Source organism: Protopterus annectens, chromosome 6.part0 (genome assembly GCF_019279795.1).
Source record: "Protopterus annectens isolate FY-2018-M chromosome 6.part0, PAN1.0, whole genome shotgun sequence".
NCBI classification, from domain to species: domain Eukaryota; kingdom Metazoa; phylum Chordata; order Ceratodontiformes; family Protopteridae; genus Protopterus; species Protopterus annectens.
Genome location: NC_056737.1, coordinates 871,800,107 through 871,823,385, shown reverse-complemented (window position 1 = coordinate 871,823,385; position 23,279 = coordinate 871,800,107). Strand labels below are relative to the sequence as shown.

At 40.4% G+C, this 23,279-nt stretch overlaps 1 protein-coding gene across 1 annotated transcript in view; it reads left to right on the top strand.

Annotated features, from left to right (window-relative positions):
• Positions 1 to 23,279, top strand: part of DYNC1H1 (dynein cytoplasmic 1 heavy chain 1) — a 3,754,902-nt gene that overhangs the window by 3,446,057 nt on the left and 285,566 nt on the right. Inside the window, exon 84 of the mRNA XM_044073590.1 lies at positions 19,485 to 19,588. Within this exon, the coding sequence (XP_043929525.1) occupies positions 19,485 to 19,588 (104 nt within the window). The remainder of the gene's footprint in view (positions 1 to 19,484; positions 19,589 to 23,279) is intronic.

Here is a 23,279-nt window from a genome sequence, read left to right as displayed (position 1 = left end):
GTCTCAAAGCAATTTTTTTTCTCATAGCATAATTAACACCACACACAAGCCTGTCTTTTATCAGCTCATCTCTTAAATCACCAGATCTGCATGTTTTTGCTTTATTTCTTAAGTTGATAGTGTATGCTGCTGTAGCTTCACAAGGCTTTTGATTTCTTCTGTAAAATATGTATATATGTACAGTGGATATAAAAAGTATACACACCCCTGTTAAAATGCCAGATTTTTGTGATATAAAAAAAATGAGACCACAGTAAATAATTTCAAAACTGTTCCCACTTTTAATGTGACCTATAACCTGTACAATTCAATTGAAAAACAAATCTGTTAGGGGAAAAATATAAAAAATAAAAAATGTACAATAAGTTGGTTGCAAAAGTGTGCATACCCTTAAACTAATACTTTGTTGAAACACCTTTTGATTTAATTACAGCATTCTATCTTCTTGGGTACACCTGCCATCAATTAAAGAGACTCTGATCAACCCCAAATAAAGTTCATCTGTCCTACTAGGATTTTCCTGACATTTACTCAGTTGCCTGCTGCAGCAAAAACCATGGTTCAAAGAGAGCTTACAAAGAATCAAAGGGAACTCATTGCTGAAAGGTGTCAGTCAGGAGAAGGGTACAAAAAATGTCCACAGCATTGGATATACCATGGAGCACAGTGAAGACAGTCTTCAAAAAGTGGAGAAAATGTGGGACAACGGTGACATTGCAAAGAATTGGGCGTCCCTCCAAAATTGATGAAAACTGGTCTGGGAGGCTTCCAAGAGACCTACAGCAACACTGAAGGAGCTGAAGGAATTTCTGGCAAGTACTGGTTGTGTATTACATGTGACAACAATCTCCAGTGTTCTCCATATGTCTGGGCTATGGGGTAGGGTTGCAAGACGGAAGCCTTTTCTTACACAGAAAAACATCCAGGCCTGTCTAAAATTTGCAAAACAATACATCAAGTTTCCCAAAAGCATGTAGAAAAATGTGTTATGGTCTGATGAGACCAAGGTTGAACTTTTGGCCACAATTCTAAAAGGTATGTTTGGTGCAAAAACAACACTTCACTTCACCAAAAGAACACCATCCCCACTGTGAAGCATGGTGGTGGCAGTATCATGCTTTTTGGGGTTGCTTTTCTTCAGCTGGAGCTGGGGCTTTAGTCAAGGTGGAGGCAATTATGAATAGTTCCAAATACCAGTCACACAACCTTCAGGCATCTGCTAGAAAGCTGAAGATGAAGAAATTCACCTTTCAACATGGCAATGGCCCCAAAGTATACATCCAAATCAACAAAAGAATGGCTTCACCAGAAGAAAATTAAAGTTTTGGAATGGCCCAGCCAGAGCCGAGACCTAAATCCTATAGAAAATCTGTGGTGTGACTTGGAGGGCTGTGCACAAGAGATGCCCTCGTAATCTGACAGATTTGGAGCGCTTTTGCAAGAAAGAGTGGGCAAATTTTGCCAAGTCAAAATGTGCCATGCTGATAGACTCCTACCCAGAAAGACTAAATGTAATTAAAGAAGAATTAGTCCACTACCAGGGAAGAAGGAAGCAGTTCTCGGTTGCAAACTGAAAATAGTTTTAATAGCAGAATTCTCGGATTAAAAGTTACACAAATCACAAGGTTAAAAATCACACAAGTGCTTTCGCTCAGGTAGTCCTGAGCTTTATCAAGTGTTACCTTGTAACACTTGATAAAGCTCAGGACTACCTGAGCGAAAGCACTTGTGTGATTTTTAACCTTGTGATTTGTGTAACTTTTAATCCGAGAATTCTGCTATTAAAACTATTTTCAGTTTGCAACCGAGAACTGCTTCCTTCTTCCCTGGTCGTGGACTAATTCTTCTTTGGTTACTGTTGCTTTGGTTTTTGTTTTACTAAATGTAATTAAATCAAAAGATGGTTCAACAAAGTATTAGTGTAAGGGTGGACACAATTATGCAACCTGCTTATTGTACGTTTTTTTTTATATTTTTTCCCTTAACAGATTTGCTTGTTTTTCAATCGAGTTGTACAGGTTATAGGTCACATTAAAGGTGGGAAAAGTTTTGAAATTATCTATTGTGGTCTCATTTTTTTATATCACAAAAACCTGACATTTTGACAGAGGTGTGTAAACTTATGTCCACTGTATTTGTGCATCGTTATCAGAAAATGCAGCCTGTATGAAAATATATTCTTGCTCAAACACTCGCCAATTCTCCGCAATATTATCAAAGACCAGTGGTTCGGGTCTGCGAAATCTCTCTGCCATAACAAAATTTGTGTGTGTGTGTGTGTGTGTGTGTATATATATATATATATATATATATATATATATATATATATATATATGAGAGAGAGAGAGAGATAAGCATAGACCAGGTACTTAAAAAGTTAAGCGCAAATGCACAACTATCTCCCTGAAAATGCTTTATTTTAGCACTGCAAACATTCTGGATACTTTGGATAGTTTGAAAACTTTCAATTAATGGAAAAAAATCTCAAAAAATGTGGTTGTTTTTAGCCTTTTTGTACATTTTAACACTTTGGAAATTATTTTGAACACTTTGTTTCTAATACTTTTATCAGTCTTTCACAGTTTCAGACATTTCATATATCTCTGTAAATATTTTGAATGCTTCACCAAATAAGTGGCGATCGAAAAATCATTTAAATGAGTTTAAATACCACCTCTGACCTGTTTGTGAGTTGGCTCCTGTATGTTCCTCCACTCATAACTTCGTGCCACATGGTTTGCAATTTGCTTCAATTCATATCCCACTTCTGATACCATGTCACATGTCTCTTGTATTCAAATGAGACGCTGAGGCACTGTGATGGGTTCAAGTAATTTATTGTACATAAACGCATCAGGAGTTGTAACTAGAACAAATATTTAAGCTAGGTGACTAATTTAAACACGCTTGCATGTGCATCTCCATTCATGCCTGCATTCACTCTGACTATACAAATGGCACTACTTTTGCACGTGCTCAGTAACTTATATGCACATGCTGTCTAGCTGCTGTGGCTGACTAGGTACAGTACACACACATATCTACAAGGGGGATGGCAAGATTTTATCAGATAGGTAGACTGGCTGTTATTGCATGGGAACAAGCCAGTAAAGTAAACATGTCCCTCCAAGCAGTTTGCATTCCTTGACTGTACAACATCTTAATAGACTTTCTAAGCAGATCAAGAGAAGAACCTCATGAATGGTTGCTGAGCAGAGAGGTCTTTCTTGATGTAGTCTTAAAGTGAGGTATTTCTTGGAACTCAGAATAGACTTGTTTGCTCCAGCTGCATCACTTTTGCTCCAAGACTCCTTGCCCTCAGGCATGGACGACATATGCCATGTCCTTTCCTTGGAAAGCAAGGCTCTTTTTTGCCTTTCCCTCCTCTACCACTACTCCCAAAGATCTTGCTCAAGGTCTAGACAGACAGCCCAAATATCGTACTGGTGATTTCTTTTTGACCAAGGCAGAATTTTTACCCATCTCTACCATCTAGCCAAGGGTAGTCACATGTTCCCCACAGAGTGGACTTGCCCACTTCTTCATCCTGACCTATCATCCCTCAGCCTGACATTGGGGATGATAGACTTCGGATCCCTTTCAGACACCACTTTTCTCAGGGTGTGTGGCAGGTTCTTTAGGATGCAAGAAAATGTACTACCAAGAGGTGCTCTACATCTAAATGGAAGAGGTTTTCTATCTGGAATCATGTTAAAGAACAGGACCCCATACAAACAAAAGTGCTTACTATTCACTATTGTTTGTATGAGCTACTTAAAGCTGGTCTTGCATACACTTCAATCAAGGCACTCCTGTCGGCCATTTCTGTATGCATGCATCTAGACACCCCCCCCCCCCCTTCTTTCCAGGCTTGATGTAAAACAGTTTCTTAAAGGCGTCCTCCATCTAAAATCACTTTGGAAATCTATCCCGCCCTTTTTGGACCTTAGGTTTGTCCTTGGAAGCTGACACCCCCCCCCCCCCCGCCCCTTTGAACCAGCAGCTTCTGCTTCTCTCACATTCTGTATTTGGAAAAACATGCTTCTAGTAGCCCTTATTTCAGCTAGAAGGGTTTCTGAGCTCCAAGCCATGATGGCAATCCCTGTCTTCCGTATTTTTCATGAGGACAGTGCATCTTTGAAGGCCAACCTCTCATTTGTACCTAAAGTGGTCCATCAAGTCATCAACCTTCTGGCTTTTCCCCCTAATCCTCAAAATTGGGGAGAGAGAATACTCCATTGCTTGGATGTACACAGACAGCTCAGATATTAATTGGACAAAACCAAGTCCATCCATAATACTGACCAGTTGTTTCCTTTCAAGAAGCCAAACTGTGCAACCCAAGGTTTTAAAGGTCTCTTGTCAGCTTGCTGGCAAACTGTTACTAACTAGATTTCTGAGTCGATTTCTTTTTTGTTGCACTCACTAATCTTTGTCTTCAACAGTAAAAGCACACATTGCTATAGCAGTGGCTTCTTCTGGAGCCATTTACAAAGGGGTAGACTCAAGAGCCAGCCTAGAAGCAGCAACTTGGTTTTCTGTACACACCTTTGTCGAGCATTACAGGGTAGATGTTTTCTGTAGATCCAGAGCCTCCTTTGCCATGTCCTATCTCGCTGGATTGATTGACAGCTCTCCATTGTCACATCCAGTTATCCCCAACACACTCCAGGCTTTGGGAGTCACTCAGTAGTTTGGAGTACTGCAACAGTGATCTAAGGAAGGACACGGTACAGTTGTGTAAGAACTTACCATAACAGTAGATGTCCTGCTGATCACTGTTGCAGTATTCCTTCCCACCCTGCTTATCCCTATCATCTGTCTTTAACTTGCGTGTTGTAGACCACAAAGGAGCCATTTTCTACCATCTCCCCTTTCATCTGACCTTTTCTTCTATCCTCCGGTGTCTGCAGGCTTCCTGGCTTTCAGATAGTTCACTTATGTACCCTTATTCCTGCAGGCTTAGGTTGTATGTTGGATGTATGGCTTTTACGGATGGCTTTGGCTGTGGTACCCCAGCTGGACGTGTAGGTTATTTGGCAAGTTAACCCAACAGTTTGGAGTATTGCAACAGTAAGCAGTAGGTCATCTACTGTTTTGGTAAGTTCTTACGGAACAAATCTGTACTCTCACCTGTTTTTATAGGTCATTGCTTTTGCATGTGTATTTCCATCTTGAAGCTTGCATGCGCATACTAATGTTTGGCAGGCTATTATTTGTATATAATAGCTTCTCTTCTCTATTTTAATGCCTGTCATGCGTTTCCAGACTACTTGCTTCAGTATAAACAGTCAAAGCAAAAAAAAAAAAAAAGTCACCCCCCCCCCTTCCCCTCTTAACTCACAGTAGAGACAAAACTATGTATACTTTACAAAATAGAAGTTTAGTCCTCCTGGAGGCTGCCGAGTCGTGCCATGTCCCCGTGCCCTCGGAGCCTCTCGGGGGGGGGGGGCTCCCTCTGGTCCCAACCGGCCCCGCGGAGCTCCCCTCAATTTATATTTTACTCTAAATTACTGGAAGTCATATTCTGTACTAAAGCTGAAACGTGAAATTCTTCCCTTGTTTCCTTTTCTGGTTTATTTTCTTTCAGTTTTTTCCCCAAATTTCTCCCTTTGTGGCATCCAGGCAGTGTAATTACTAGCCAGCAATTGATTTTTTTACCCCTATTGATAACCTTTACTGTCTTAAAGTATTTCTCAGTTTTCCATATAGGAGCAATTGCCCCAAATCAGCAACTGCACTTACAGGCAGTGCTTATTCTAAAATTAATGCTTGCCATTCTGAAATGCATTGTGGACCCTGTGTTTTCACTTAGAATGAGTGTGGCCTCTCTTCCTCTCCCAGATGAAAAAAGCGTCTTACATGTCTTCAGTAAGCATTAACTTTTAGCCTTAAGAAAGTAATGTACTTGCTAACCGTAAATAAATAAATAAGCTAAATTATACACTATTATATTTAATACACGGGATAATAAGGCTGCTGGGGTGGCAGCTACTTGCATAATTTATTCCCATCCCATAATTTCATACTCCATGTATCTTCACCAGGCTGCTTGCCAATGTACGTTAAAAGGTAATTACATCGTATCTTGTAAAGTTTGCTTTATAATTCATGTCTGCACCCAGTTTAACACATTTGAACTTGCATTCTTCTTCAGCTACTCATTTCGGAACCACATTTCACATGTGTAATCCTTTATCTTGTAGGATTGATGTTTCTCCCACTTCTTCATTAATTTCACATTATTGCTAATCTTCTTGAACATCTCTGTCCTAACACCAGCATCTAGTTCAAACACATTGTTCTTCTGTGCTCTTGCATTCTCCTGTGGAGCAATGGGAAAAGTTTCACAGATAGTCTCTCTGAGCTTTGTAGTAGAAGAATGGTCATCTTGCTTGCACTCTGTTTGTTGACTAAGCTTTAGTTCCTCCTCGGAATGCTCTACATCCAAAATTGTCTGATCTTACAGGAAAAATTTTTGAAGACAACTGGATATGCCAACCTGAATCTCGCATCTGCATTGCTTGGCTAAACATACTTCACTTCTGCCTGGAGTACAACATTTAATGATATTTAACATTCTGCTGTCCTCAATTTATAATGCTTTCCTGTCTGCCACAGTTTTATCAGAAAGAGTTTTTTCTGCTGGTATGATTGCATCTTTTTTAATGTAGGTCTCTGCTGCTTTCTCGGGGCCAAATATGGAACATAAACTTAAGTGGAGTAAGTACAAACATGCAGTCTTTTCCTTCCATGTTCTCTGGATGTTCTATCTTCTAACTACTATTTTTTGAGACTGCTCATCTTTGGTAGCCTCGTGATGAGCCAGTCTTACCTTCATTTCACACTTGGATATATCTGGTTTTATCAGTCCATCTGAATAGTTACATAAAGCTTTTGTTGTCCAACATTTTGTTATTTCACTCTATGTATTCCTTCTGTGCTTCATTTATTTTAAATATCTCTAAGTGCACCTGATTTTTTTGTACTTTAAATTACTGGAAGTCATATTCTGTACTAAAGCTGAAACTTGAAATTCTTCCCTGGCTTCCTTTTCTGGTTTATTTTCTTTCAATTGTTTTCCCCAAATTTATCCTTTAGTGGCATCCAGGCAGTGTAATTACTAGACAACAATTGATTTTTTTTTTTACTCATATTGATAACTTTTACTGTCTTAAAGTATTTCTCAGTTTTCAAACTAGGGAAAGCTGTAAGCCCTGCTGCTCCATGTGTACCCATTTGGTAGACCCAAACAGTCTCCTTCCCATACTTAGAATTATACTGGTTCAGAGGCTGCTTGAGACCTGACGGCTGTGAGTTTGAGATTGCTCTTGTGTAGGGATATTGTGTATTGGGCATGCGCTGAATTGTAGGTTTTCTTGGGAGCCATGTTATGATAGCTTTTTGTTTATGTAGGGGGTGTTGGTTTGTGCCCTGTGGGTGAGGAGATCTTCAGTGCTTTTACAGGCTTCCTCCCTAACCACCTTCTGGCCTCCCAGCCCCAAAAAAGGAAACCAAAAATGGCATGGGTTATGCTTTCTTTATTGCCAGGCTTCAGGCTAACATTCTGCATGTGGGATTTAACCTGGTCCTGTGTAACGAGGAGCATCAGTACTGCTTTTGAAATTCAGGCTGCAAGACAGATGCCTATTTGCAACTAATCACAATATTTGTATCAAGAGTACAGCCACAATTCTCCTACTAGAACGTCTGCTATTATGGTGAGTTCTTCTTTTGTATTGTACTTCATATGTGTATCTTTTTCAAAAACCCCACTTTATTCCCTAAAATAATTTCATAATTTGCTCTGAATGGGCGCATTAGCTAATCGGTATAATTTTCCGGAAAAGCTATTTCAGGAGATGATGTATTAAAGAACATTTGTTTTCTCGTGTTTTTGCTTTATCAAATACTTATTTTTATGCGTTTCACAATAGTATGTAATTGTGGCAGAACACTCCAGTAAATTAGTTGATAAATGCAAAAAAAAATGCTGATGTACGAATGCATTTCTTTTGTTCAGTATTGAAGTGCATATGTTTTGCCATGCTGACTTGTCTACAAGATTGTTTACAGTGGGTCAGGGAAGTAATCCTGAGTGAAAACATGGTGATGTAAATGTCACAGTAGAAGAAAAAAATCAAACCCCGTGCAACCCCCCCCCCAAAAAAAAAAAAACAAAAACCTCCAGTGTGAAGCTGAGAACTTTGCCGCTCATTCCCCAGTCCTGACATAGGCATTACAGCAGTTAACCTCAGTAGATAATAAGCTGGTTGTAGGAATGTCACAAAAGTGTACAGTACATAGACATACTGTAGCACAGCTACCACAAATGGGCAGATATGTTCAAATGTGCAAATCCTTTTAGTCAGTTCATTGTATGATTGTCATATCTGATGCATGCAGCATTATCGATACGCGCACATTCAAACAAATTCATGATTTACTAAATTGTGTAACAAAAGTAGCTTGCCATTATTAATGTATAATGCATATTTAAACAGTTACAGTTGATCAGCTGCTCTTTAAAAGTCTTAATGAGTGTGACACTTCACTACTTTAGTGCAGTTATCTTTGTTACTGGGGTGGTATTTGTCAGAAGAAAAAATTCAAACGAGTCGCATCTGCCTCAGGTGATGAATTTTCCTTTATTAGCAGTTAACCAGATTACACAGCATGTTGGCCAAGATGTCCGGTCTGGACTGATCTGATCTCCTCTGATCTGATCAACTTGTTTACTGACATCAACTTTTATACTGCAAGCAAAACAACTTTTTGTTACATTTCTGACCGTTGACAGTTGGCTATGAGAAACATGTAGGAAAAACATGTTTATCACAAATTACCTCAAACCCACAGCTAGTGCAGAATGTTCAAGAAGTACAAAATGTTCAATTCAACAATGGTAGCTCAAATTTTCCAAGACACACAGCCTGTCCCAGTAAATTAACTCTTACTCGGCCGTGCGTCCTTATCCCAGGCTTCACTGAGCTATAACCAAATCTCTTTATTCTGAAATGCAGAAAACAGATATCATACAGGTTCATAAGCAATGCTGCATTTTGCTCACAGATGAGGTCCATCTTTGATAGGCATATCCCAACAAATAACATGTTCACTTTGCAAGAACAGGAAAAAGACAAATAACAGTATGTTTTTAAAACTTTTTCTCTTAACATTTCCCCCCTGAAAACACTTTTATTTGTATTTTATTTCAGCAATATATGGTAAAAACTAAGTTTTTCTTTGCATACATTACTTCATTGGCAAGACAAATTTTTAAACTTCAAAAACATTTGCAAAGAGTCACATTTCAATGTATTCACTTTCACCAGTCTGTTGCAATTGCTGGTACATTGTCTTCGTAACAGCAGTATCAACCAGTCTTTGTAGAAGACCTCTGATACAGGGTATACAACAACAACCACATACCACCACGATAGCCACAGCGACTCCAACGGACACCAGGAAACTGCTGATGAGATTACTCCATTTTCCAAACCATGCTTGTAGAAAATCTGTAAAGGGATTATTTACCCCAGAGTTCTCTGCCAATTCTTCGGATAACATCTCCAAACCTTTCAAAGCTCGAGTGATACTTCCATCAGGCGCAGTGTTGTTTGGAATATATGTACAACAGAAAGTCCCAAACATCTTGCAAACTCCTCCTTCTTTGGCCAGGAGCATATCCAATGCAATTCGATTCTGCCATGCCACCTGCGAAGTGGCCTCCAGTTGTTCAGCATTTCCTTTCAATGCATCTTTGGTATAGTTCACAAAACGCTGCTGGTTATAGTAAATGTAGTTGATCCAGTCCACATTCTTATTAGGTTGAATCCAGACAAAGATGGATGTAAAACCAGCTGCTATTTGGTTTATTGCTTTGTATTCATCAGGTACGCCAATGCTATCGATGTAGACACCGTTATCGAAAGATTGCTTCGGTGCCTCTCTTTTTCTCCTACTCAACCACTTCGGCTTTATTTCAAGTTCCCTTACGAAATTGCTTGATGGAACTGGGAAAATGTAGAATGGCAGAATTAACTTTACAAGTGCACAAGTTCCCTTCCAGGGAATCGTAAGCCTTGATCCGAGTTTGTTGTCTCCACATAACCACCATACGTCTGCTAAACTATGAGTTTGGTTCTCCAGAAATGGATTCCCATTGCTATTCACAGTAACATTGCAATAGTTCTGTCCCATATTGCCATAATTTTTCCCTGTGCCATCTCTGGAAATGCACATATACAAACCTGGATAGGAAATCGCTGCAGGCGGTTTCTCAACTTTGCTTATGACCGGAAAACGCTGAGTTTCATCTTTGCATTTATCTTCAGTTTTGTTGAAGAATAATTTCAATAGACATGTTAGGTTACCTTCATCTTGCATCAATGGGACTGTTGCTAATTGCTGTTTACCTTCAGCACAAGAAATACAGTTCTCACGATGTGCTTCTCGGGTACTGTATCTAACCCAAGATAACCATTCATCATGGTGTACGAATCCAGTCTCTAGTAACAATTGTCCTTCTTTTGTGAAGGCAAAATCTGCTTTATTTGTAGCATTCTTAAGGCTTTGTACTTTAAGTTGGAGGGTCCCCAAAGGATCAGTTCTAGTTGGAAGAGACACTCCGATTCCATAAACTCCTGAATCACTTTCTTGTGGTGACACAATGGTTATAGTAACTACTCCGGTACCTTGGAAATGCGCAATTTTTATTCTTTGTTGCCTGCTTTTATCTTTCTCTGGTATCACTGCACCACTTGTTTCCCATCCATTCACATCTGTTGACCACCAAACACTTGACCAGGACGTACAGTCTCTATTGCACAAGTATTTTGCACGAGTCAAGAAATTATTATTGTTCCATTTAGAACAGTCCAAAATTCCTTCACAAAGTTTCACCTTAAACACAGTAGTAACACCTGTTTGCGCTTGCAGCACCACCATTCCTTTTTCTCTTGCAACTGTTCCTACTTGTATGGACATATTTACTTTCGCCACCAAAATCATCATCATGTGACAGTTCAAGTACCAGTTGAACATGGCCATCCTCCCTAAGGACTACCTCGCGCCGTTGGTTTCTTCACTGGGTTTGAGACGAACTAACCCCTATTGGGCTAATCCCCCTTTGTAGCCAGACTTTGCACTCAGAGGTCCAGTGGAGTTTGACCAATATCAAGTTTGACTAATATCAATGGCAGAAGGAAGAGCCTTGAGTTTTTTTTACAGTGAGTGATATGAATCCACGAAGTCCTCTCAGCGATCTTTACAGCCGTAGGTGTCGAGATAAGTACTTGGTATGGGCCTTCCCACCTGGGGGATGACCAATTCTTTTTCTTCACAATTCGGATCCACACCCAGTCCCCGGGTGCCACGCTTAACAAGGTTTCATTTCTGGAATCTGCAAAGGAGTCATTGGTTACAAGAGATTTGACATTTAGCAGCTTCTTCATATAATCCGCTAGATCCTCACCCCCCTCACGTTCCGCTGGCAACACTCCTTGCCACTGCGGGACATAATATGGTCTCCAAAACAAAAGTTCAAATGGTGTAAGTCCTTTGTAGGAAGGTGAGATTCGCATGTATAGGAGTGCCAACGGAAGGCACGCAGTCCATGACCTATGTGTTTCTGCCATTAGTTTGCGGAGGTTACTCTTCAAGACACCGTTGTGTCTCTCCACCAGTCCAGCTGATTGGAGATGGTAAGCACAATGATTTTTGAGATCAATTTGAAACACCTGACCCAATTTCTGAACAATCTGGTTAACAAAATGAGACCCATTATCACTGTAAATGCGTCTTGGTAGGCCAAATCGGGGAATTATTTCTGTAGTCAAGAGCTTTGCTACTGTTTGTGCATTCGGATGCTTCACTGGAAAAGCTTCTACCCATTTAGAAAAAGCATCAATAATGACCAAACAGAACCTTTTTCCTCTGAGAGTGTCAATTCAATAAAGTCCATACAGAGTGTGTGGAATGGATACGGAGGGGTAGGGAATGCCTGCTGAGACTTTTTAACTCCCCCCTGAGCATGATACCTTGCACATAATAAACAAGATAAACAGAATTGCTTTGCATAAGTTGAAAACCCTTTACACCAAAACACCTTAGACACTATTTGAATAATCGTCTGTACTTCTACATGGGCAGGTCCATGGCTAACCAATGCCGCATACCTAAAAAGGTTTGAGGGTAATACCATTTTGCCATCTGATGCCCTATACAACCCACTCTGTTGAGTGATACCATATTTTACCCAACGACATTTTTCCTTCTGTGTCGTCAATGTTTGCATTACTTTTAGTGTCTCTAAGTCTAAGAGGTGTCCGGGCTCCAAATCATTATCATGTAAAAGCAAATCATTTTCTTGAGCTGCCTTTTTTGCAGCCATATCATCAAGGGCATTTCCCCTGGAGACAGGATCTTTTCTGTTGGTATGTGCGGAATATTTACATATCGCTATCTGAAGTGGTAGTTGCACTGCATCTAACAACTGTAAAATTAAATCTCTGTGATTTATTGGTTTGCCTGTCGCAGTAACCATTCCCCTATTCTTCCATAGTTGAGCGAAAACATGTACAGTGGAAAAAGCATATTGACTATCTGTATAAATTGTCACTTTTTTACCCTCCCCTAAGGTACAAGCTCGAGTCAAAGCCACCAACTCAGCTGCCTGTGCAGAATAAATGTTTGACAATCCTTTTGCCTCCAAAACTTCAGTTTCTGTGGTGACAGCATACCCTACTAGTGTTTTTCCTACAGTGTCTTTCTTTGCTGATCCGTCTACAAACAAAACGAGATCAGAATCTATCAACGGAATATCCGTTAAATCTGGTTGGGGAAGTACTTTGCCATGAATGCTCTCTAAACAAACGTGTGGAGTACCTTCTTCTGGAGTCGGCAAAAGTGTCGCCGGATTAAGAGTAGTACATCTTTCTATGGTCATATGAGGCTGTGTCAGCAGCACTGTCATACACGACAAATGTCGATTAGGAGATAAAAAGGTTATCTTGCAAAAGTATAGTAGCTACTGAATGTGGAACCCGCAATTGTAATGGGTGAAACAAAACTAATGATGCTGAGGCTTGTACTGCCATGGCGGCCGCCACTACAGCTTGAACACAATGCGGCAATGCCCTTGCAACAGGATCTAATCTGGAGGAGTAGAAAGCTATCGGCCTCTGTTTATCCCCATGTACTTGTACCAGAACCAAAGTCATATATCCTCCCTTACAATCAACCATTTGTACAAACGGCTTAGAATAGTTCGGAAAACCCAAAACAGAGGATCCTGCTATCAATTGCTTAATTCTAATAAATGCCTGTATTACCTTATTTGTCCACTGTATATTATTCTTAGCCGCCATGGGAGTATCATAGATCAGTGCGGTCAATGGCCCTACTTCCTCAGCATAGTTAGGGAGCCAACTTCTACAAAAATTAGTCACACCTAAAAAGGACATCATCTCCCGCTTAGTCGTAGGCATAGGTGCCTCAAGAATTGCTTGTTTTCTTTTGTTCTCCAATTGTCTACCTGCCTGCGAAATTAAATAACCCAAGTACTTTACTTGTGCTTTCCACAATTGTAACTTTTCTTTATTTACCTTATGTCCTTGCTCAGCTAAAAAACTAAGAAGGGCAAGGGTGTCCTTTCTACAACTTTCCTGCGTGGGTGAGGCCAACAAAATATCATCTACATACAACAGAACCCGGCTTCCCTCTGGGGGAACAAACTAAGCTAAATTCGCAGCCATTTCTTGTGCGAATATTGTTGGACTCTCACAATAGTCCTGTGGCAATCTGGTGTAGGTGTATCTTTTACTTTGATAAGTGAATGCAAACCAACATGTACTCTCCTTATGTAGTGGTATGGAGAAAAAGGCATTGCTTATATCTATGACAGAAAAATATCTGTGCTGAGGTAATAAATCATTAAGTAATGTGTAGGGGTCAGGGACCACCGGTGCTCTTGGGATCACAGCCGAATTAACTGCTTGTAAATCCTGAACCAACCTCCATGACCCATTACAGGAAACAACGGAGTATTGCAGGGCGAATCTGGGCATTCAACAAGAATTCCTACGTGTTTAAGCTGCTCAGACTGGCTTAATTCCTTCCTCTGCTTGTTTACTTAGCGGGTATTGGTGCTTACGAGGTCTAAAACCTGACTTTGGAGTGATACAAACTTCACCTGCTGTTTTCATCAGTCCTACATCCCCTTTACCTTTTGACCATAAATCTACAGGTAAGGCACTTAACGCGCTATCTTCCTCTTGAGTTAGGAGGATTTGTCATGCCATTTCTGCTTTGTCATCCCTGAGGTGCACACTTGGTTGTGCCCAAGTCACCCAATTTAATCTTTGTACCTGGATCTGTTGATCCTTCAACTGACTTTCGGACATTGTGTCCCAATTTACCTTTTTCGCCAAATCTTCTCAATGTGTCCCCACCGCTTTAGTAATTGAAGTATGTGGGCTATAACCTGAGCGATATAAAGAACTCATTTCCTTGGTCAAAGTACAGGTCACTACTGTATTACCTTGCTTATCCCAAAACATATCATTCAAAATTATCCTTGCACATTTGTGCCTAAAGAATTCTTTTTCAAATTCTTTATCCGGACCAGGGTCTGTCTGTAGTACATAGTACAATGTAAGTGCGCCGCAACCTGCGGTGACCCTCTCCTAGATTTACTTAAAGCTAGGTTGATCAAATCTGTATCAACCCTCCCCGGCCTGTTTGAAATCAAGTTCTGGCTATACCAGTAAAACAAGTCTTGTACTCCTTGTACCACCAAGCCATCCGCTAACCTTTTCGCCTCAATGCCTTTAGGTGTGGGAATTGCTGCTATTCCAAACAAATGCATCAAATCTCTTCCCAGCAAATTAACTGGACAAACTTTCGATATAATTACCCTACACCTAACAGTTTGGTTTATTTGCAGATCTGTGAACACTAGAGGATGAAACCGTGGTTCCTTATAGATTTTCCCGTTTGCCGCTTTTACAAGGACAAACTCATCTGTTTCACAGTTCGGGGGTAGAACTGCTGGACCCAAAATTGTACTACGCGATGCACCTGAATCACATAAAAACTCCTCTTTCTGTCCCTCAACCAAAAACTCTATCATGGGTTTTTGATCCAGATGCATAGCAATACCCAAATGTGCCAGGTTTATGACTTCACAGTCACAATCCCGCCCTTCCTTAATTTCCTGGGTGTCCTGACATTCATCGCAGAGTGTGTCTGCCTCATCATCATCACAATCATTCTCGCTTTCTTCTTCTCTACAATAATCACAATAATGAATTTGGCACCTTCCTTTACTATCGTATAGTCATGCGGAGCCCTTGTTCGTAAGCTGTGGGGGATGTTGCCACTCTTCGCAGTCGGCAGCAAAGTGCCCACGTCTACCGCATTTAAAACATTCTCAACGTTTTAACCTCCCCTCATATTCCTCTGAATGTCCACCCTGTTTATACGACGTGTCCCATTTCGGGCCCCCACGTCTTTATGCCACCACGCGCCCTTGCCTCTTTGGTCCTGTACCAAAAATATACCACCATCATCCCCTACTGCTAACACTTGTACTTTCTTTTTCTTTTTTAAATTGAAATGTCGCTCAGCATGTCGTGCATATTCAAACAAAGGTTGCAGTCTACATGTTCTGTGATCAACCATATGCTTAGTTATAAAACTATTTATCGGAGCCTTACAACCTTTAAGAAAAGCGTTTTTCAATTGCTGTTCGTACGGACTATCAATAGTCTGATCCTGCGGAATCATCATTCCACAATGGTTATTGAACACTTCTGTCAATCTTACAATATAGTGAACTACAGATTCATCATAATTTTGGATGCACTGATTTATTACTGTCCAATCTGCTCTTAGACGCCACTTATCATGAATTCTCTTCAACAGATCAGTGACTCGCGTGTCTAACACCCCAGAATTATGCTTTAATGTAGTGCCATCATCTGCCTTACATGTCCAAGTACCACAAACTAAGTGCCAATCTGGACCCAGGATTTGTCGCACTAGTTGTTCTACTTCTAAACCATTTAGATGACCACTTAAACGCATACCAACTATGTCCTCAGAAAACTTTTGAAAGTTAACCTTGGGATGAGGAATACCATCCGTAGCTCGTTTTATATCCTCTCTAGCCCAGGGACGATAAACTAAAATAGTTGGCTCTTGTCCAACATCCCCTGCTTGTGAGTTTGCAACTTGTATTAAGGGAAGGGCTTCTGAGTGGTCAGAAAGTTTAATGGCCCAACGTCCTTGCCCTGCTGGTCCCGACCTTAACTGCATAGGTTGGTCTACCTGTTGCAAAGCAACCTTGGGTACTACGGGAATTTGCGGGTAAATTGGAGGGGTCACAACGTTTCCTTGAGCAGCCAATAACCCACCCTGCTGTACAGATCCCACATCTTCAGACTGATATTGAGGAGGTTCCGCCGGTACAGCAGCAGCAATTTCCCCATACGGTGGGGCAGTTGCCTGCCTTTGTACCGCACAAACTGTATGCTCATCCTCCTTATCTAAAAATAAAGCTACTTTTCCACTTGGCACCAGTGATCACTTTTGTTTTATTTTTTTCCTTTTCCTGGCACTGTTTTTCTTTTATAGCTCGTTTATTTGCCTCTTCTAACCATTTTTGTGCTTGGGAAATCCCAATTGTCTTTGTTTTTTAGTTCTAGTTCCCGCATCTCTTTTCAAATCTCTAACCAATTTTGCACAGGCATTCTTATTCAGTGTACCATCAAAATCATATCTCGACTTCCACTTTTTCAAAAATTTAACATTATTTTTGTTTAAACCTTTCATATACTTGGCATCAACATTTAAACAGGCATCACTCTCACACTTGCAGCAACTCGAACCCATGTTTGCCCTAGATTTCTCATTTTACCTTCCCTTTTTTTTTTCTTTTCTCAGGTATTTAGGACTGTATCAAAATTATTTTACAGGAATTATTATAAAATGGGACTGTCTTAACGGGTGACCCTAACAAAATAATCTTAACAAGTAATCCTACCCATCCTCAACTAAAAATAAAACCTTGTCGACAAGATTAAATTAAAAAAAAATTATTTTTCATCCTACCTGAACCAGATGAGACTCCGTTTCCCCTTTTCGTTCAGAAACCGTCCCTCAGATAGGGATCAGAGCGCAGCCGGCCTCTTAACGACAAATCAGTCGGAGGGCTTTCAGTCGACGGAATCTTAAGATGAGAAACCCTCACCTGCACAGGTTTTTCGGTGTCTCTGTTGGTCTGATCCGTATCTTCGTAGAGGTTTCCGGTCCGAAGGACCAAAATGTCAGAAGAAAAAATTCAAACGAGTCGCATCTGCCTCAGGTGATGAATTTTCCATTATTAGCAGTTAACTAGATTACACAGCATGTTGGCCAAGATGTCCGGTCTGGACTGATCTGATCAACTTGTTTACTGACATCAACTTTTATACTGCAAGCAAAACAACTTTTTGTTACATTTCTGACCGTTGACAGTTGGCTATGAAAAACATATAGGAAAAACATATTTATCACAAATTACCTCAAACCCACAGCTAGTGCAGAATGTTCAAGAAGTACAAAATGTTCAATTCAACAACGGTAGCTCAAATTTTCCAGGACACACAGCCTGCCCCAGTAAATTAACTCTTACTCGGCCGTGCGTCCTTATCCCAGGCTTCACTGAGCTATAACCATATCTCTTTATTCTGAAATGCAGTAAACCGATATCATTCAGGTTCATAAGCAATGCTGCATTTTGTTCACAGATGGGGTCCATCTTTGATAGGCATATCCCAACAAATAACATGTTCACTTTGCAAGAACAGGAAAAAGACAAATAACGGATATGTTATTAAAACTTTTTCTCTTAACAGTATTAACCAAACTGACATTTGTTAGATTTCTATCTATGATGCTGTTAACTTGTTTTCTGAAATTGAATGGACAGAGCAGACTGGATTAAGGTGCCTTAGTGATGCCTTCCCTGAGGAGGGGGCAGGTATAGCTACATTTGTAGTGGTCTCTAATGGAGGCTGAAGGTTCAGTTCATGTGTAACTTATGGCAAAGAAAGAGAATATTAGGATACTTAAATTACTGCATTCCATGAGATAGAAAATGGGGAGTAAGGCCCTATGTAATATGTATTGACCATGCTAACTCTCTGCCTCCATGGAAAACCTATCCTACTCCTTGAGTCCGTTGCCACCAGCCGTTCTTGTAAAGGGGAGGTGCTTGCTTAAATGGTGAGCACTGCATCTCTAAATTTTTCTTCTACATTGATAACAGCAGAGATGGATGTTAGGAGAACTATATCATGTTTTAAGTTAATGTGACAGGAGTCCTGGTGGTTATGGCTGGATCCTAGTAAGGGATATGTTATCAAAGTAAACTGAAAAAAGTAGGCTCACCTTTCCTGGTTTTGCAAAGATGCTTTCTGGTGATGGTATAGCATTATTGTATACTTAAAAGAATTGCTGGCTTGATGGTGTAATGTGCAGTGTCCCATGTAGTACAGACAGCATACATTTAGTGAGCAGTACACTGTGGGTTGTACAGTCAGTATCTAAGGTGGGATTTCAAAGGATAGTCTTTTCAGGACTTCTGCAGTGATGAATCTGTTTTCCTTTGCATCATTTCATAGGATTTATTCTTATGAAGAACATGGTTCTGCTAACTGAGATCTTTTTCCAAAGATTTTTTGTGTAGATACTACCATACTACAGATTAGTTAAAGCACTCAGACATCAAATCTGCCCGCTTACCTTTCCTACCCAAGTAGGAGGAATTTGACTGGGGGGGGGGGGGTGTCCTCTCTCTCCTGTTTCTTTTTTCAAGGCCTCTTCATTTTAGTCATCAGATTCTGACTGACGTTAAAAGAAGCCAGGACCTGTACTTTGAGTTGTTCCCTTAATGGTGACTTTTGAGTAGTTCAGTAGAGGGGTAAACCTGTAGGGGAGTGTTTTTTTACAGCTTCATCACAGCGGTGCCCATATTGACCTGCTGATTAGCTGCTTTTGCTGATCTGGGCTTACTCCAGGGATCTTTGTAGTATTTCTGGTGAGACATTTACATGAGTTGTGATCTGTGGTAGGTGTCTAAATAACCAGTCTTTTGTGTCAGCAAGCTTAGCCTTGCATCCATTTTTAAAGAGTAGATGAAAACCCCATAGAATCCAGGAAAATAGTATAAGCATGTGGTAACTTCTGCATAAAGCAGAGAATGAGAAAATGCATCTATGGCAGGGTGTGCGATTGTAGAAGGTAAAAAAGAATTCTGCTGAATTTTTAAACAAAAATACAAGTTTAAAAGTTTTTGCTGTACCCTTGTGTTTTAAGATGGCATGCAAATAGTAAAAAAAATTGTCTTTTTAGTGTGTAGTCAATAACTAATGTGCTTTGAGACTGAGTGAAATTAATTTTTATAATTTTTCCTGCTTTTTAACTGATGTGATCCACAGGCGTGAGGAATTTGTACAGTGGGTTGAAACTCTTCCAGACGCACAGACTCCTTCTTGGCTTGGTCTTCCAAACAATGCTGAAAAGGTTCTCCTAACTACTCAGGGTAAAGAAGTGGTTGCATGCATTTATTTGGTTAATGAAACATTCTTAATTTTGAAATTGCCGTTTGTCAGTCTTTTAGGTAGCTGGAAAATTAGGTAACTGTGTTGCATTTGGAGTTTGTTGTTTAGTAGTGAGCAAAGCTGGGAATAAGGAAACTGAGTTTATAACACCAGAGCATCCTGTTGACCTTTCTTTTATTTGTATGTTGCTGTCCTTGCTGTAGCAAGGATGATGGCAAACTGGGTGCCTGCCATAGTTTCCAACTTGGAGGAACTAAATGTTTTAAACAAATAAAAAAGGTCGACATATTTTGCAAGCTATTGATTTAAGTGATCTCTTAATTGACATCTTGTAGACTTTGAAATTGTCCTGTTTTTTTTTTTTTTTGTTTTTTTTTTTCCTCCAAGGTAAAGCACCGGTAATATGGTTTACAAGTTCTCATTAAGTTATTGATTACCTATAGATGATGGAGGGCAGATAGTCGAGTTACCCAGAGTTTGTTGTTAAAGCTCTGGTTGCATTTGCATTTTTCTAAACCCTCATCTCTGTGGAAAGCAAGTTATGTTTTGATTTGAAATAACCTGGTAAATGCATTAGGTAAAACTTCTAAATGTTACTGTTGTCATTTTCCTTGTCTGTTTTATGTTGTTCTACTTCTTTGGAATTTTGTAACCTGAGATTGTTGCTCTTCATTGCCATGAATAATCTTGTATTATGTCAGTCCTGTCTACTAACTGTGTTTTTTAGTTTTAGTCTTTCATCCTCGACTTTTGCTGATTAATGTACGTTTGGTTTCATCTGTCATTTTTCTTCACTGTCTTACTTGTTAAAGTCATTTGCCTTAGAAGGGCAAACATGTGGTTGCAAAGCTGATCAAGTATATAGCAGACAGTTCAGTGTGATTTCCTAAATTTGCTTCATGTCTAGTCTGACTTGAAAAAAGGAAAAAGAAAACATGAAAATTAGACTTACTGTAGATGACGTGCATATAGATGTTTATGCACAAGTGCAATAAGCAGACATACAGGTACAGATATGCAAGTATATTCATACATATATGAGTGTGTACACATACACAAACACACGTAGAGATGTATATATATATTTTTAGCAAGCATTTAAAGTCATTAACTGCAGGAGTTTCCTTTCAGAAATGGAAACTAGCCAAAGATTAGAAATCAGTTCCTTCAGCCTTTTCTTTTCTAGCAGTCAGACCATCCTTTGGAGGCTTATGTTTGCATGCTTGACATCATGGTCATATGAGGAAGCCAAGCTGAGGAAGGGTTCACAGTACTCCCAGTTAAATGCTTTTTCAGTTGAAGAAAATGGTTGCTATGCCAGTCTGTTTATAAGCCTTGATCTTTAGCACTGCTAAATACAAACTTTTTATATTTTTATGAGCACTCAATTTTAAGTTTGGAAAATACATATTCCATCTTTTCTGATGCCGTACTGATTCTGAAGGTGTTTTCAGAGTGCTCTTGCAAGAGTCAGAGTCCTGATTAGTGTCCTTTTTTTGTTTTGGGAGGGGAGTTAAGATATCGGTAACTGAGCACTCTGTGTTCACTAAAAAGTTTTTGGCTTATGAAGTCTACAGACTTTCAGTATTATCTTGAGCGCAAGTTTAGTAGTTCGTACTTGAGCTCCTCCTGCTCATGTTAGTCAAATAATTTGCAACTAAGCATAAACTTTTTTCTAAAGTAATGTTTAGGTTCATGGGTAGGTAGTAGGCTATCTGCCTGAGGGTATTTATAAGCCTAGCCAGAGTGTTGGCTTTCGCCGCCCCATTGATTAATTAACTGATCCTCTGTCAAGCAGAGCCAATGAAGTGATCCCAGGGGTGTATTTTCTATTACCCATCCACTCATCGAGGTTTCTCTTGAAGAGTGTTATTGAGGGGCTCTGCGTGATGTAATTTGGAATTTTGTTCCAAAGCATGGGGAGTCTCTGTGACAGGAATCTATCCCTCCAGCATGTTCTGTTTATTGTTGTGGTGAAGTTTAGCTCACTAGAGCGCATAGCTCGCAGTGACTTGGATTTCTTTAGGTGGAGCATGTCCATCAATTCTGAGTTGGACATGGCTTTGTAAGTCAGGCAGAGATCACCTCTAAGTAAGCGATATGCCACTGAGTACAGCCGGAGTTTTTTCAGTTGGGCTGCATTGGACATGCGTTTGAGGCCAGTAATCCTCTTGGTGAGGTACTTTTTTGGTCTTTCCAGCTGTTGGAAGTGTCTTGTGAGGTACATCCCAAATGGGGCATTGTACTCTATGATGGGTCTAATGAGTGACGAGTAGAGGGGCACTATAACTTCTTTATTTCTAGATGCGAACCCTTTAGTAATTAGATGGGCCACATAGGATTTCCTAACTACTTTGGCAATATGATTGTCAAAGGAGAGATTACTATCTACCTGGGTCCCCAGATCTCTTATTACCTCTTCTGTATTAAGGGGGCTGCCACCTATGTGGTAATTCGTGGGTGTTTTGCTTTTCCCAAATGGGATGACTATGCATTTTTTGGCATTTAGCTTGAGGCTATGACTTTGACACCAGGTGTCCGTCTCAGTAAGGCTTTTTTGGAGGATGTCCGTGTCAGCTGGAGAGTCAATTATGGCTCCCAGTTTGCAGTCATCGGCGAACTTGGTTAGCCAAAGTCCTCCTGTGTTTGCCTGTATTTCTGAGAAGTATATGCCGAACAGTAGGGGTCCCAGGACTGAGCCTTGCGGGACACCACTTGTGACTGGTTTAGAGTTGGACCTGGAGCTCGCTTTTCTTACCGTGTGAGTTCTGTCTGTAAGCCAGTTGGCAACCCATTTCGTGACGTAGGGGTTTAGTGCTGGTTAGTTTTTCTGTATTACCCGAGTGGGGAATGGTGTCGAAAGCCTTCACGAGGTCAAGGTAGGCTGTGTGAACCTCCTTTCCCTCATCTATGGCCTTGGTGACCGTCTCGAAGAAGTCAACCAGCAGGCATGATCTGCCCTTAAAGCCGAACTGGGTTGGGTCAAGTGTTTGGAGGTTCCCAATGTCTTTGTTAATGATTTCCATGATGATGTGCTCCATAGCCTTGCAGACCAGGCTAGTCAGCCTTGTGGGGCGATAGTTACCAGGGTCATTTGTGACCCCTCCTTTGTGGAGAGGAATAACCATTGCTGTGCGCCATTCTATGGCCACGTAGCCTGTGGAGAGGCTGAGGTTGAACAGTGTGTTTAGGTGGGGGGTTAGTTCTGTAGTTCGTGCAAGACGCAGCCTGGGACACCATCTGGTCCCATTGACGCTGTGTTTTTGGCTTTTGAAAGGGCTGTTTTCACCTGTGCATCTGTGATTTTTGGGACACTACACTTTTCTAGTATTGTTGTGGGCCTTTTGGAGGTGAGAGGGGGGTGAAGTTTGCACTGAATCTATCTGCCAGGATGTTGGCAATATCAGTAGGTTCAGTATATTTTGTGCTATTTTGCACTAGTTCAGTACATATCTGCGAGTTGCCACTTGGATTCTTAACATAGCTAAAGAAGGCTTTGTGGTTATTTTTTTAATCCTTGGCTATTTTTCTTACGAAGTTAGCCTTGGATGATTTCATGAGGGACCTTAGTTTTTTACTGATACTGATCAGGGATGTCTTTCCTTCTTGGGATTTGCTTTTTTTCTGAACTAGTTTTCTCCTCCTATTGTATAGCTTGTTTATTGCAGGGGT